Here is a 15653-nt window from a genome sequence, read left to right on the forward strand (position 1 = left end):
CCTTCTCCTTAATGCCACCTATTTTACTATTTTATTTCCATTACTGGGAGGGTAAAAACTGACATACGTGTTTTTGCCTAAGGAAATAAAAAAAAATATCTATTCCACTGCATTCACAAAGTAAATTACATATGACATGAACTATAAAATTAAAATAAAGCAATTAATCAACACATTTCTTTTCCTTTTATCTTTACTTTTCAGTGGGTTAAAAGCACTGATGCAGCAAGGCTGGTGGAAGCCTAGTCTCTCAAGATGAGACCGCCCAGGTGAGCAGGTTTATTTACCTTGGAGAACACTTATAGCTGGAAGACATACTCATGGAGAAAAGCGGTGCTCCTGCAACTATTTGCGAGCCTGTTCTCAAAGCATCCCCTCTCCGCAAGGAGCTGGGGGGTTTCATGGGTGGCTGTTATGGGGACAGATGCAGACTGACAGTCAAGTTCACGTTGTGGCTGTCACTTGGGCTTCTCAGCCTGAGAAACCCTCCTGTGTGAATGGGTAGTAAGAGGGCTGAATGCACACGGAAGGACTAATGGGTGCTACCACCCAACTATCCCCACAGCTGCCCACCAGCCAAGGGGAGCCTGGAGCTGAGGAAGGCAAATGGGGAAGAGAGCATCCTCCACTGGGGACACAGCTCTCAGTCGTGATGAGTAAAGACCTGCTCTCCTCTTTGGTTATTCTCAGCTCCATAACATGGTGCAGAGAGCTGCTGTACCCCCAGTCATGCACTGAGCCAGAAAGTTGAAGTGGGGTTAAGCATTAGCTATGGCGTTTTGTGCGGAACAGATGTTCATCCTGGTCCTTAGCTACTACTCTTCCCTACGTGGAAAAGTAAAGGCCATAAAATGATTGGGCAGAAACAGCGGGATTAAAGACTCAAGGCCGTACACCTGATCTGTGCTCTGCGAACGAGGCATCATCTTGGTCCCTGCTGTTTGCAAACAGCCTGCTCACTATCACCACATCAGTTTTTTCAGCCTTTTCTATATTTTTTTAATTGGTTCTAAGTTCCGGAAGTATTTAAGTGACTTAGATGCAACTCCAGTTGAGCAAAATAGCAGGTTATATATTACAAAGATGGTTTAAAGTGTAACTCTTCTAGGTTATACATGCACCATGCCACTTTCCAGGCAGCGAAACAGTCCTGGTGTTTCCCAGGCAGCCTTGGGACACTGGGTTTCCCCTTATGCACTGTGGGTCAGAATAACACATGTTGGAACCTATCGTGGAGCCAGCAAAACGGGACCAGAGCAGAGTGCTGGATCCTTCTGCTTGTTTTCCACCCTACGTGCCATAGCCTGTCCGCAGGACTGGAAGGAGAGGAAGGCTTGCAGTGGCAGTGGAGATCCTGGTACAAGACTACTTCCACCACATGCCACTGGATGAAGCAAATGAACTGCTCCATGAAAGGTACCCCGAAAGCTGCCATTATTTGCTGACATTAACAATTCTGTTATAAACGTAATCTTTGGGGCACCATTGCAAACTCCCACTCGTGTAATTAAGCAGTGATTCCGAGACTTGTGCATCAATATCACCTTTAAGCAAACTAAGCTCCTAACGCTTCTTCAGCAAGCTGTGCACGAAGCATTTGAACTCTCAGCCCATCGTCCCTGTCTGAGGCTGAGAGATGGATGTGTGCAGCTTAAGGAAGCATACACCGGTGGCTACAAAAGCCGTTCGGTACGGATGAGTGTGCTGCTGCAGATGGGTGCAGGCTGGAGAGAGATCAGAGAGGAGCTGTATGAAAGAAGTTTTGAAAAACAAGTCTAGCAAGAAGGTGTGTGTGTGGGAGGGGCACCTCTAGGCACTCTCTGTCTGCAGGGGAAAGCATGTGGAAAGGAGGCATGATGGCTATACAGAAATGCTGCAGAAGGGGAAGATTTAGAGAGAGCAGAGCTCAAATAGGTCTATGGACTGAGACAGAGGACCAAGAGGTCAGGGGCTGGAGTGGTATTGGGGGACATATGGCTTTGATATTAAAGACATGTTTGTGAGCAGCTTTGTATTGGACACACTACCAGAGGAAGCTGTTGAACTACATTGGAAAGACCTCTCTAAGGTTTGACTTAACAGATCTAGTAACTCATAAACAGAAAGCCTCTCCATTACCACCTGGCAGACTAATAGAAAGGTGTATAGGTGCTTGGGAGCTTAACCCTGTTGGAGTCTACTGACTGTTTTTAGAAGTAATTCGTACTACTCTTCAAAGGCATCCCCAAATTGCTGCTATCTTTGATGCTGGAAACCAGAGAAATTACTGCAGAGTGGAAGGGTGATGCCATCACTCCGAGCACCCTTGAGGTTACTGCATCAGTGCCCGCCAACTCACACGAGGGTATTTGGGAGCACATTTACTCTCCAGCGCAAAGACCAGGAGAGGGGTGGGGAACCTCTGCCTACACACTAACTCTCCTACCCCTAAACAGTTGGCCAGCAGTGCCAAGGGACAGCTGCTGCTTCCAAAAAGCTGGGGACATGCATATACAGCCCCAGACTTGCTGTAGCTTTGTCTTAAATTCAGTGCCCTATCATAGCCCAACCTGATTAGTCAGTAGCCAATTCCCAGGTGCCAGACAGCCTCGCCGAGGCTGGGCCACCCCTGGGAGCCTGTGGGAGAGGCAATGGCCTGCTAACTGAGCAGGGACCGCTACCTGCCAAGCAGGGAATGGGCAACACTGATGGCTGCTCTCTGCTGCAAAATAACTGTACAAAGGAAGATTTTAATAAGAGGAGTGTGGGCTTGGTGTTGTGAAGGAGACACTTTCCTGAAGGGGAAGATACCAATCTTGGAGAGACCACAGGCTCCCTTACCACGTGCGAGTTGGCTGTGCTGCTTCCTCCCAGTAAAAGTGGCCAAAGGAGGTGTGGAAGAGAAGAGCCAGTCTCTGTTTGTGGCTGACTTGCAAATATTTTCACAAATTTTCAAACTAAGGCAAAGGTTTGGGTGCCTGAGTCTGGCAAGAAAGCATGTCCCACAACAGAGGAGGCCAAAGCAAGCACCCAGTACCTGCCCATGGTGCAATAAATCTAAGCACTCAGAGAAGTGGTAGTCAGACCCTGTGTTTGATCTGAGTAACTTTACCCTGGCTGTAAGCTATGCATTGAAAACAAAAGGTAATCCAAAGTCTTCGAGATAGGATTCACCAACTGTTAATGAACACCATTCATGCTGGGAGTAAAACTTTGGGGTTTTTTCATGCTTTTTTTGTACCAAGGAGGTTAGGTAATAATGTATTTTGTTAGAAACAGTAATATGGTCTTCACCACCAGCTGAATGTCCTGTAAAGAAGTCTGGGGAGCATAGTTCTTAGCACACACAAAACAGATCTATAAGAAAATCCCAGGGACTGAGAAAAAAAATTATGGTAAAGTTCAATTCATCACATACAGATATAGCATCATCAGCTAAAACATGCATTGGGAGAGGAGAGGAGCAATTTATAAATTGGATAATATCAGGCTGTCAATGCTTGAGTCAGACATTTTCTGCCCTTATGGAAAAATCCTCTAGAATTTAATGGCAAGTTTGTACACTTGTAATCTACAGGACTCGTTAGCAGGGAGAGAACAGTCATTGTAAAGTTGTTTGTTTGTTTTAATAATTGCCCTGCAAAGCTTTTGTGCACATAACAGAAATGCACCATGTTCCCCCAATTCAGACTGTGCAGGCTGATGAGTTTCTGGCTGTTTTTACATTCCCATCACCTCTCCCCTTCTCACTCCTCTTATCGCCTTCACTCTGCCCCATGACCAAGACTGGGCAGGAGCCCCAGGGGACAGACGTGTGTGTGCCCTGCAAAGCACCTCACACTATAAAACAGCATTATTCGCCAGAATCCTTTTGATCTTTTCCCTCTATTAAATTCAACAGGATTTTTCCATTAATAGGCAAAAACGGCTCGGGGTTAGAGTCGTTTGCTGAACGAGAAAGAGATTGTTTCCTGGCAGAGTCACTAGCACTGTTGTTCTCATCACAGCTTTTTGCATGGAAGTCTTTGGGGCAGAGAGCCGTGATCATCTCCATGGAAAGAGGAGAGCTAATGGAAACAGGCTGCCAGGTCACCCAAGGACATCATCACACGATGAGTGCCAGAGGCAGCTCTAGGGAATAAGGCTGGTAGGGAGAAGGTGCAATGTCTTGACAGGGTATAGCTTTGTTGGTAAATGAAGCAAATTGAGCAAACTGTACTTACCGCAATCTCTGTTACTAAAATATCAGTAATACTTCCCAACACTGTTACAAAATCAAAGACATTCCAGGCATCTCGGAAATAATTCTGCCAAATGAAAACACAAGGGGGATAGAGGGATCCAGGGGTTATTTTTTTTTTTTTTTGCAACAGGCTTTTTTTGCACATAGGCTTTTTTTTGTTTGTTTGTTTTTAAATGCGCATCATGAAATACAAGCATTTCATGTAGAAAGGAAACAGTTGAAAGTAAATGAGGAAGGCACATACCAGCACACCAAAGGCAATGATCTTCAGCACACATTCCATTGAAAACATGGATGTAAACACAATATTCAGGCATTTCAACATTTCTTCATATGCTTCTGGAGCATCATAGAACTAAACCAGGATGGAAGAAAGGCTGTTACTGGAAGATCATTTACAGAATAAAACCTTCCCAGCTGACTTGTCTGACTGCAAGACTCTTGCCCATTTTAGTGCCAGATTTTGTGCTTACTTTAAGCAAGACTTGGGGTTACAATATGGTTATTCATGCCACTCCAGAAGCACACCATTGCCTACATGCTATCTTAATGGGGTAGCTGGGGATACACCCAGGATGGGGAGAGACTGTTGCTGGTGTAAGCAGAGCATGGACCAGGAGGGAGGAAGGGCATTTTCAAAACCAGAGGACAAGTGCAGAACTGTGTTTTGTTCCAGCAGACCCTAAAAATATGGTGACCCCTTGACTGTGAAGATACTCTAAGCTAGGCAAGGGAGGGGAGATCATCCACAATATCCAGCCATCTGCATGTCTTCCTCTTAGGCACCGTGGATCATGTCCCAGAAGCTTGACACTCCTGAAAATTTGAGTTATTTCCCTGGGATGGCTGGATGTCGAGCATCCCCAAGAAGTGACCCTGCTCTGCAGGAGGAAGCCCAGGTTGAGCCAGGAGCTCCAGACCTGCAGAGCCCAGTTCCCATCCACTGGCCTTGTGCTGAAGGGGCTATGAGACAAACCAGTGCTGTGCAGGGGAATCCCATTCACAGTATCTCATCACAACTAAACCACCTCCCTTCGGGGACTGAAGGATTCCCACAAGGCCTCTAAAAACGACATCAGGCAGATGAGAAGTGGCGATTGCTCCTGCCGATCCCCCCCAGCTCTCAGGTCGAGAGTACAAAGCCTCTCCAGCAAACACCGCATTCGCTAGCCCGAAATTGCGAAGATTCAGTAACAGCCCACTAACCTTCATCATTAGGACAACGGTATTGAGTGCAATCATGACCATGATAAAATACTCAAAGGGAGGGGACACCACAAATTTCCACATCTTGTACTGAAAAGATTGCTTGTTCTGAGGCATGTAGCGGGTCAGTGGCTTGGCACTTATGGCGAAGTCTATGCAGGCCCTCTACAAAACAAAAATGGGATGAAAAGAATACAAAAAAAGGGCTGGCAGTCTCTGTCACTCGGGATAGTGTTGGGAGAGCGAGCGGAGCATTTAGTGGAGGACGGTATTTCTAAGTGTTTCTCACACACGGTGCGAGTACTGACTACCCCTGTAAAATGCGGCACAGGATGCCCGAATTGTAATCGCTTTTGGAGATTCGCTAAAATATTAAACCCCACAACACTCCTATGGCCCCCTGCAATCCTAGGAGACAGCCTTACATCCCAGCCCAGCTCTCAGGAGGACCCGATCCCTTCTCGCTTAGGGAAGGGAGTTATAAATCCACAGGTTCACTTCAGAAAACACTCTGCCAATTCCTCCCAATATGTAATTGTAGAAACTGGAGGATTCTACAATTCTCTGGAGGTAAAGATGTTATCTGTGTTTACAAAAAGTATTGTGAAACCCAGGTATGTTCTCACACACAGCAAAACCTGTCCAGCTAATAACATTTCATAAAATGTGAACTGAACTCAACCAATAAATTACCCAACAAATATCACTGGGTGAACTCTGAAAGACCCCCTTACTTAGTTGGCTATTTCTGTTCACATTATTATGAGAATAAAACTGCATTAAAAATTGGTTTCTACCCACAGGAAGTTTTTCTTCTGGAGCATTTTCTCATCTTGGATTTAGGTAAGAATTCAAAGTCTTAAATTAATGCAAAAATATTTTCTGCTCAGTTGAAAAGTAACATGGGTAAAGCATGTCTAAGTATTCTGCTTTATTTTGGACTTTTTTTCATATAGACAAACAATGCACTAATTAATAAAACAATGCACTAATTAATAATTGATTAAAAAGCAATCTCTTTTCATCAAAAATCACGTTTCAGTTTCAAAATAAATGAAAAGAGATGGTTCTTCACACAACAGGTCATTGTGGCTGCAGGACCCCAGACAAAGGATGTTGCGGATGCTAAAAATCTGCATGGGTTCAAGGAGGAAACTGGATACATTCATGGAAGAAAGATACACAGATGCCACTAACTAAAGAAAAACCACATCCAACTCAGGAGTTTCCTGAGCTGAAAATGATGGTATTTGCTAGGGCATTAAAGAAAAGCCTCGTACATGCTTGTCCTGGTCCTACACTCTTCTCAAGACATTTACTTTTGGCTGCTGTCAGGAGGACATCATCTCAGCCAGGCACAAAACTAGCCTGGTGAGAGGAGCGTTCCTTTGGGCAGCTGTAGCAATTGTAGTTCGGTTTGATTTCTGATAACTGGCCTCTAAAAGGCCAAAGATTTCTGTCTCCTTTCACACTTACATGCTTGAGCTAACATGCAAGTCTATATTCACTTTGAAGCGGAGGTGTGGTCCGCAGGGACGTGTGACAGTGCTTACTAACATGCAGCATTGAGGGGCTCTCCCTGGTTTTGTTTTTATGCAAAAGCTGAAACAGTCTGTAATTTGTTTGGTCTCTACACCACACACCCTCAGGTAACGACTGCTCTATCGAGGTGCTCTGAGCCCCCAGGTGCTAACTCCAGATTCAGAGGACGCGGGTACCTCGTTTTTCTCGAGGCTGCACTCTGACATCACTTTATCTCCTTGTTCTTGGAAGGTGATGATGATTAACGCCACAAAGATGTTCACAAAGAAAAAAGGGAAGACAACAAAATACACCACGTAAAAGATAGACATTTCCATTCGGTAGCCAGGGCTGGGACCCTGTTCCTCGTAGGTAGCATCCACCGAGTGCTTCAGCACACTGCAATCAAGCGCAAAGAGAGAAGAAAAGTCAATGAAATCAGTGTGAAGCACCAATGACACCCTGATAGTCACTCACTGGCCTTCACTCGTGGAGGGTTTTCCACATATGCTCAGGTCAAACTCACTCCCGTCTCTATGGCTGGGAAGAAGTTTTCCTTGAGGATATTTTTAGGGAAACCCTTGCTGTTTTCACCGCTCTGCAGAATGATGGAGATTTGCTACATACAGATCCACTTATCCCCCTGACCAAGGGGATAGGATACAGTTAGATCTGGCTTCTCTTCTCTGGTCAACAGGGATGAAGTAAGGGTGGGAAAAGAAAGATGTTGATGATCTCCAAGTAGGGGAACACGGTGAGGGACTGGAGAAGGGAGACTGATGCTCTATGTTTTATTCTTTATTTTATGAAATAACTGAATGTGGAGGACAGGGGAGGCCTGCCATGGAGAAACCCTGACTGTGAATTGTACTCCACGTGTCCCAGCAGAAAAGTGTGCCAAAATAAAGTCATATGCTGAACAGTAAATATAATTTTGGGACTGTTGTACCCAGCATACTTTCAGCATAGGTCACAATACTTTTTCCCCTCATTTTCTTACATTCCCATTATCAATTTTACACCTGAGAAAGCCGTGCAAGTCCAAAAGACTGGAGCAAGCAAGCTATTAAGTACTGAAAACTGCCTAAGCATCCCTGTGCAAGCTCAGAAGAACGTCAAGAAAGATGCAGAGCCCTGCCTGCTGATCCACCCAATAATCATACAAGGGAAAGTAAAAGCTTAGCTGATAAAAGACTATTCTTATTTCACAGGTCACCTGCCATTTATGTGTCCCTCAGAGCTGTGGAAAACTGCCATTACCTCCGGGACCACTGAGCCTGCCAGTCCTGTGTACTCACGTTGGCCACCCTTCGCCTGTGGAGACGGTGAAGAGTGTGAGCAGAGCCCAGAGCACGTTGTCGTAGTGGAACTCGTATTTTTTCCATTCCCTGGGCTGCGCCTCCACCTCATTTTTTTCATAATCGAGGTACTGACCCCTAGGAAAAAACAGAGATTCAGACCAAATGAGAGAATTAAACCAAATCAGCCATTTCGTATGACTCACTGAGGAGCATCGAAAAGCCCCAGTAGCAGAGTCCGACTGTGCTGTGTATTAAAGGCAAATAAAGAGACAGCCCTAGGTTTGTAACAGAAGTAAAGGCCATTTTCTGAGCCATTTCGAGCCACAGGAACTGGACCTGAGGTCTAGAAATGAAAGAAATTGTAATCAGGACATTCATCCATTAGGCAAAGCTGGCAATTAACAGCATGCTGGCTCCCAGATTGTCTGACCCCACAGAAAACTGTGCTGCTTGATGAGGAAAAGTCTCTGGCTCCTACTTCAGAGTTGGATCTAACTTCTAACTGGGTCCTACTCTGAGGGGCCAACGGACCTAGCATCTGGAGAGTTCCCCTCCAACCTACATTTTTCTATAATTTCACATTTCTTTCTGTAATATATCTGCTTTATTGCAAGGAAGAACTGCAGCGACAGCCTCTGCGGCTGCTGCATGCACGCAGTCCCACCAGGGATGTGCCCTGCGTTTGCAAGCGGCAGGAGAGGGGTAATGTGGGCAGACCTGGACAGCGCTGAGGATGCAGTTTGGGTGCTAAGAAAAAAGGCAAGTGAGGAAGACGCACATTGTGGTGAGCAAAGCACCTTGACAGTCTGCTGCAAAGGACAAAGCATGACAGGGCTTTTAAGATATTCAAATACTGACCCCTTTTCTAGCTAATTAGGAGCTCTTCAACTTCCTACCGACTCACTTCTGATTATTTATTCATTATGTTTTTCTAATTCGTACGAGCTCTAAGAATCAAGATAGCAGGTAGGAAAAGGAGCCACACCATCCCCTCAAAAACCGTTTACCTTAATATCACACCTAGCCCTCCCCAGGAAAAGGAGCCTGCTGCCCTGTATCACTAGGCTTTTGGGTAAGCATTTGCTAGATCAGAGCCAGGAATGATGCAGCTATTAAAACAACAAAAGGGAAAATTCACCTCTATAGTAATTGTGCTGAAGCATTGCTCTTACTTACAGGAGACTCATCAAGCTCAGCAGATACCTGACTGATGCAGCTTTGGGACAGTCAAGGGAGCTGCTGCTGCCAGAGGAAAGTCGGGCTCCCCCCCCACAGCCCCTGCCCCTGGCTGTACCTGCAGTCCTTCTCCAGCTCCTTCGACTCATCGGTGCAGTAGAAGAATCTGCCTTTGAAGAGCTGCACAGCAATGACGGCAAAAATGAACATGAAGAGCATGTACACTATGAGGATATTGAGGACATTCTTCAGGGAATTCACCACGCAGTCAAAGACAGCCTGGAGATGGAGGAGAACAAGGTTAAGGGGTTGAAAGAAAAGAAAAGTGCATTTAACATCTTGGCATCTAACATCTAACTACACTTGGGAGTAATTACCCAACCTACAACCCATGGATGGTTTCATGGACTTGCACACCAAGTGTTTGACCAAGAGTCACGCTCCAGCTGTGGGAAATAACACTGGGTCTCCTGCTTTCTTGGCGAGTTTGGCTGTGCTGCTGAATTTTCTGGTGCTGTCCATAAAATTTACAAAGATAATCACAGCTTGTCGACATAAATATTAGTCCTAAGCAAATATTTCCATGGCCAATTATGAAATGAAAAACATACTTGTGTTTAATTTATTCCCATTGGATAGGTAAAAACTCATCAAATATGTTACTCATTGACCATTATTTGAACTGTTTGAATAATAAGGAAAATATACCAGATACAAAACAACTAAATGCTTCAAATAATATTTTTCTAATGAACTGTCTATCAAAATTAAGTGTGACTAATCTAGTCAGCATATGTCACTTCTGAACTCCCTGCAAAGAGCTTCTCAAATACATTTATTATTTGGTTATTAGTCACTGATTCATTGTTACAAGTAATTTGCAGTTTAATTTTAGTCTGAGAAGTTTGTCATAATAATAGAAATCAAGCAGTCTTACTGCCCAAGCGTGGAATTTGTGCAATAATGTTCCTGTTTCTCTGAATGGAAGTGAATAATTCACAAAATTACACTCCTGATGCAACCCAGAAATCCTGAATTAAAACACTGGAAATATCTCTATTCTCCCCATTAATCTTGCTGATTGTTGCATACAAGACCACATCCAGGAAAAAAAATTGAAAGAATTTTGAAGACAAACCACATGAATATGACTTCTGCTTCACATAAAGATTTCTGAATACTTCTTTAGAAACGGTAAAATTACTCTGTAAAATGGCTTGAAAATAAGGAAGACATTCAATAAAAAGCAAGCATTCGACAGCTTGCTGTAGCACTGAGCTACTGTTGACTGTTTTATAGCCTAAGAGCTGTACATTTCAAATTTCTAAACAAAGACAGACCATTTTCTACATTGTTCAATGTTACTCTTCCTTATCTTTCGAGGTCAACTTAGTATGCATAAAAATGCATAAAATCAAAATTATTTAAGCATGAATTGTGGGTAAGGACAAAAGCGAATCTATATAACAGCTGACCCTGATTCTTACGTGCCACTATGTGAAAATAGGAATCGTCGGGCATAGTTTCACCATTGCAAAAGCACCCATTGCTTTTTCGCCATCTCTCACAGAAAAGAGCCTGCAAGCAGTGATGCCACATAAAGATGTTCTGCAATAGGTATTCAAGAGTTGCTAAAACTCAGAAATTATTACATTTTGTAACTCCTTCCATTCTCTGCTTCCAGGGGCTGGCTGTATCTCAAAGCGTTCGTGAAATGGTGTTGAATAAGTCACCACAGGCCATTACATTTATTTTACTTTGTAACTTAGTATTCTAGAGATGAAAGGGTACTGCTATAAAACCCTGCACTATATATTCTTTAATAGAAAAGATGAACAGATTAAAAGTCCTCATACAGCAATGACATTTCTCTTTAGACAGACTATGGAAAATCTTGCAATATTCATGTTAAGTTCTCTAGGGAAAGTCAAACACTCCAAAACCTATTTTCTCCTATGTCATTTCTAAGACCATCACACTTACAAACTGTAATTTAATTTATTTGCATTTTTTTCTTTTCTTTTTTTAGAAGTTTGATTTTAATTTGGATTCACAATAATTCCTAATATTGCACACAATGTTTGCAAAAGAAACAAGTGTTTGACATTTGCTAAACATCTGCACAGCTATTTTTATAAATCTGGCAGAGATTAATTGCAACAAAATAAAAGGAACAGAAATAACTTGGATTAAGTTTAGTCCATCGGCTTCCACTCAGATCAGTTGTAAACCTCCAGAGAAGGAAAGATTTGTGGTTATTCTCTAACCTTTAGTTTTGGCAGCCGTTTGATGGTCTTCAGTGGTCTTAGGACCCGCAGAACTCGCAGTGACTTGATTGTGTTGATGTCCTTGCCTTTGGTTCCTCTGCAAGGGATAAAAGGCACAAGAACAACAGAGGGAATAGTTTGGTCCTCAGGTCACTAACTAGAATATCTGTAGGTACCCAGTGTGGTTTTGGTTGTGGAATTGTTTTGGGTTTGTTGGGGGTTTTTTTACAGGTTTTGGGTGCCATCCTCACTATGGACTCAGACAGGACTAGTGAGGACTGCAGATGAACGCCCACTTGAGACGTGTTAATCACCGCACAGGAGGAAGGCTTTGGGCAGGACATGGTCCTTGCAGCGTTCAGCCACACGTGCTCTCCAGCCTTTGCTCACTTCCCAGCTACTCACCGAGCATCGCCCAGGAACTGGTGACCTTCCTGCCCCAACTCCCCACCCCAGGCAACGGTCAAAGCCAGGGCAGCAGCACACCCCGGCTGCAGCCACCAGAGAGGCCCAGTGCATTCATCCCAGACCCAGGCAGGAGAAGTGAGAAAGTCACACTTGGCTCTCCTCCCTCCCAGGCACTTGGGTGAGACAGGAGGGTGTTTCTCTGTGTGCTTCTTGCACTTCTCTGGTGGGGACGTTGTGTCTAGACAAGCAGACAGTGACCAGAGGGAAGTGGAGCCTTCATAGTGAGGGACAGAGCTCTCCTGGGGACCAGAGCTGCTCCATGCCTGTACCCTCATCCTCGAGCCTCTCTTGGAAGACATGCTACCAAACCCATGTGGTAACATGTAATATGACAGCATATTACATGCCTGGAACAGTGCTAGGGCAACTTTCCACTTATGCATGCAGGTGCAGTAAGTCACATTTTGGTTTTAGTTTTTGCTAAAACTGAGTGCAAGACTCGAGACCATTCCTCTTGTTACCATTAAGAGGTTTTTAGGGGAAGGGCAGAGTTCCTTTCCTCGTGCACTTCCAAAATAAATAAAAAAGACACAGTTACATCTTCTTCCAACCCAACAGCAAAACAGTGACATTCCCCTTCATTTCATATGAAGTGAAAAATGGGATGAAAATCTTTAACAGAGTTTTATTCATGACTACAGTTTTGGGTCTGAGACTGTATTGAAGTAACACAGGTGTGAATGAATAACATGTTGAACAGATGCTGATATACCTATCCTATGCTCTTCCAGGTTGCTAAACACTTCTCTCCTCCAACAGGAAAGCCATAGAAATACAAGTAGCCCGAGAGACCCATAAGAGGTATGTGCAGGTAGTGGGCTGCAAAGCTTCCCCCACCCTGCTGGCAGCCAGGCCTGTGCACTGTGTTAAGGGATAAGCACCAAGAGTGGAGGAAACCACCCAGGTTCGTGGCTGGCTGACCTTGCTCAGCCCTGGAAGGTGTCTTTTTGCAATTTATCCACTTCCAAAAGACTAATAACTCAGTACTAATACTGTACTACTCAATACTAACACTGGACTGGAATCTGCAACCTAGAAACACACATTCCTGTCTCATCTCCAGTGTCTTTCTCCAATTACCAGTCACTGCAGTTGTCTTGAAACGCAATAAGCAGTGAGACAGAAGGAATTTTTGGAGGGCCGTGGCTTGTATCCCAATGACTTACACATTGAACGCAAGTTGTCTTTGCACATGATTTAATAGAAATGGACGAAAGGAGGAACAGGATGGAGATTTACTCTCCCTATCTCATCTTTCAGGGCTGCTTTAAGGCCATTTTAATCAGCTGCAGATGGATCCTGACTGCTGGCACAGCTGTAAATCCAGGTGATTGAGCTAATACTCATGGAGTTACAGGACTGATTTAATGCCACAAAATAACTATTATATATTTAAAAGAAACCATTTTTGATTCTCATTAGAGACCATTTAATCTGGTCAAGATGAAGCAGACACTGCCAACATAGCTTTTACTGGCTTTCTCTTCAGGTTTTAGCATAACTGAAGATCTGGCCCACGTTCGGCTTTGCATACTTGCTCTTGAATCACCAGCTCCTAGAAAGCAATGATCCTGCCATGGTCACTGCAGCCATCTCCGTGTCACCATAGCCTCCAGCTGAGACAGCCAAACTGGAGCTCACCTACTCCCCAGGCAGCTTTGTCTGATCCTTAGCAATGCCCTGGCTGCAAAACAATTTGTTCAGCCTCTTGAGAAGGACAGTCAGTGGCAGGAGGGAAGTAGAAGGAGAAATAGGTTACCAGGAAGGAGATACCACCTGGCTTGGCCAGTCAGCCTGTCCCCATGGCTGATGGTCACCCAGCACATGCCCATCACCTTAGCTGCCCCTCCTGCTCCTTCCGCCTTCTCCCCTCTGGAAGGCCAAGCAAATCGCTTGGGTTGCTCCATGCTGCCCAGCCATTTGGGGTTTAACTAGATGAGGAAGTCAGGGCAGAGAGGGTGAAGAGGTAGGAGCTTAGGAAAGTAGAGGCGAGAGAAGAGTGACGGTGAGAGGATTAAGGTACATGTGGTTGGGGCAGTAGGAGAAAAAAAGAGATGGGATGCCTTGGCCCAGAACTATGTTCAATTCTCAAGCATTTGTGGCCACGTTTCTGGTTTGCAGATTAACACACACAGCCCAGCTTAGCAGCACAGACACTGGCAGGTAGCAACTGAACTAATAAACCTCAACAGTCCTCACCTGGGTTCAAGCAGAACCATGGAATATTTCTGCATGGTGTTTTGCAGGAGACCTAAACACCTATTTACTACGCCGCAATGCATTTGCGCTAAATAACAACTGTACTAATAAGGCCTCCTGGAAGGAAAGTTCAAGACGAGAACAGAGACACTTCTCGGCTCTGAAGGAGGTAGCTCGGGTCTCACAGGGCTGGCTCCAAGCCTGAAGCAACACCCTCTGTGGACTTAATATTTCTAGGAAGGTTAAACAGACCTACTGGGGACTGGTGAATAGGTGAGGCAGAGCAAATCCTTCCTCCTGGGTCTATGAGAGAAGAAACTGTTTTTCCCTCGCACAGGGAGGCGTGCGGATGACTGCACTGAGAGCTTGGAGGTGAAGGGCAGACAGCTCCAGTCCTACAAAATTCCTTCTGCCTGAATGAAGGACACTAAGAAGGGTTGATTTATTTTTTTTTTCCTTTCAAGCACCTAAGAAAATAAAGAGCGTGAGCCAATTAAATGTTAATGGGATTTATGATCTAAGTCCTATAGAGAATCCTGAAAAATCATACTTATTTCTTGTCACAGTAAGGTTCCTGCTATAGGAGAAAGCTTTTTCAACAGACTGGTACTCTGAACTAGAGTGATGCAAATTGCATTTTAATTAAACAGATCTTCTGCAACTATTTCAGCCTGTCAAATAAAACCTTAAGGGTTGTTTTCAGTGTTTTTAAGAACCCCCTCTGCCAATATTGTATTTTACACCACTCTAATACAAAGCCAGATGTCCCACAAAATAAAAGGTCCAGATGGAACTAGGATTCAGTCAAAAGGTGTATACAAGCACACATTTGACCAGAATATTTCTCACAACAAAAATAAATTGCTATGGAAGGACAAGATCTTAGGTGACTGCAGAATAACAACTACAAAATTCAGAAGACCTACAGAAGAGCAAGCAGGATAGAGACAGACAGCAAACAGAAGCCCAATGACTCAAAAAAACCCAACCAACCAAACAAAAAAAACAAAAAGCCCAACCACACCACAAAGAAAAAAATTGCATTAGGTCAATCCTGGTTGCATTAGGCCAGTTCTGTTTTTTCTGGGGCAGTTTGCTGCTCATTTATTTAAAACATTAAAACTATTTTAAAAGAGCTTTGCATGGCCTTTTTTCCTTTAATAAATAAAAGATCCTTTAAAAATTAATAGTTCTTTAAAATGGAAGCTTCTTGTTTCTCTTGCTCCTGCCAGCAGCTCTGATGTCACGTAACATGGGCCTCTCAGAGTCATGTCATCAAATATTCAGAGTAGG

The 15653-nt window shown here is 44.1% G+C and overlaps 1 protein-coding gene across 1 annotated transcript in view; it reads right to left on the minus strand.

The window, feature by feature from the left end:
• The window catches only part of CACNA1B (calcium voltage-gated channel subunit alpha1 B), a 298173-nt gene that overhangs the window by 48688 nt on the left and 233832 nt on the right, over positions 1-15653 (minus strand). The window contains exons 26-32 of the mRNA XM_072882927.1: positions 11694-11790; positions 9545-9705; positions 8248-8385; positions 7147-7348; positions 5429-5593; positions 4467-4577; positions 4203-4286 (exon numbers count right to left, since the gene is read on the minus strand). Coding sequence (XP_072739028.1) covers positions 4203-4286; positions 4467-4577; positions 5429-5593; positions 7147-7348; positions 8248-8385; positions 9545-9705; positions 11694-11790 — 958 coding nt within the window. The remainder of the gene's footprint in view (positions 1-4202; positions 4287-4466; positions 4578-5428; positions 5594-7146; positions 7349-8247; positions 8386-9544; positions 9706-11693; positions 11791-15653) is intronic.

Source organism: Ciconia boyciana, chromosome 18 (assembly GCF_034638445.1).
Source record: "Ciconia boyciana chromosome 18, ASM3463844v1, whole genome shotgun sequence".
In the NCBI taxonomy this organism is placed as follows: domain Eukaryota; kingdom Metazoa; phylum Chordata; class Aves; order Ciconiiformes; family Ciconiidae; genus Ciconia; species Ciconia boyciana.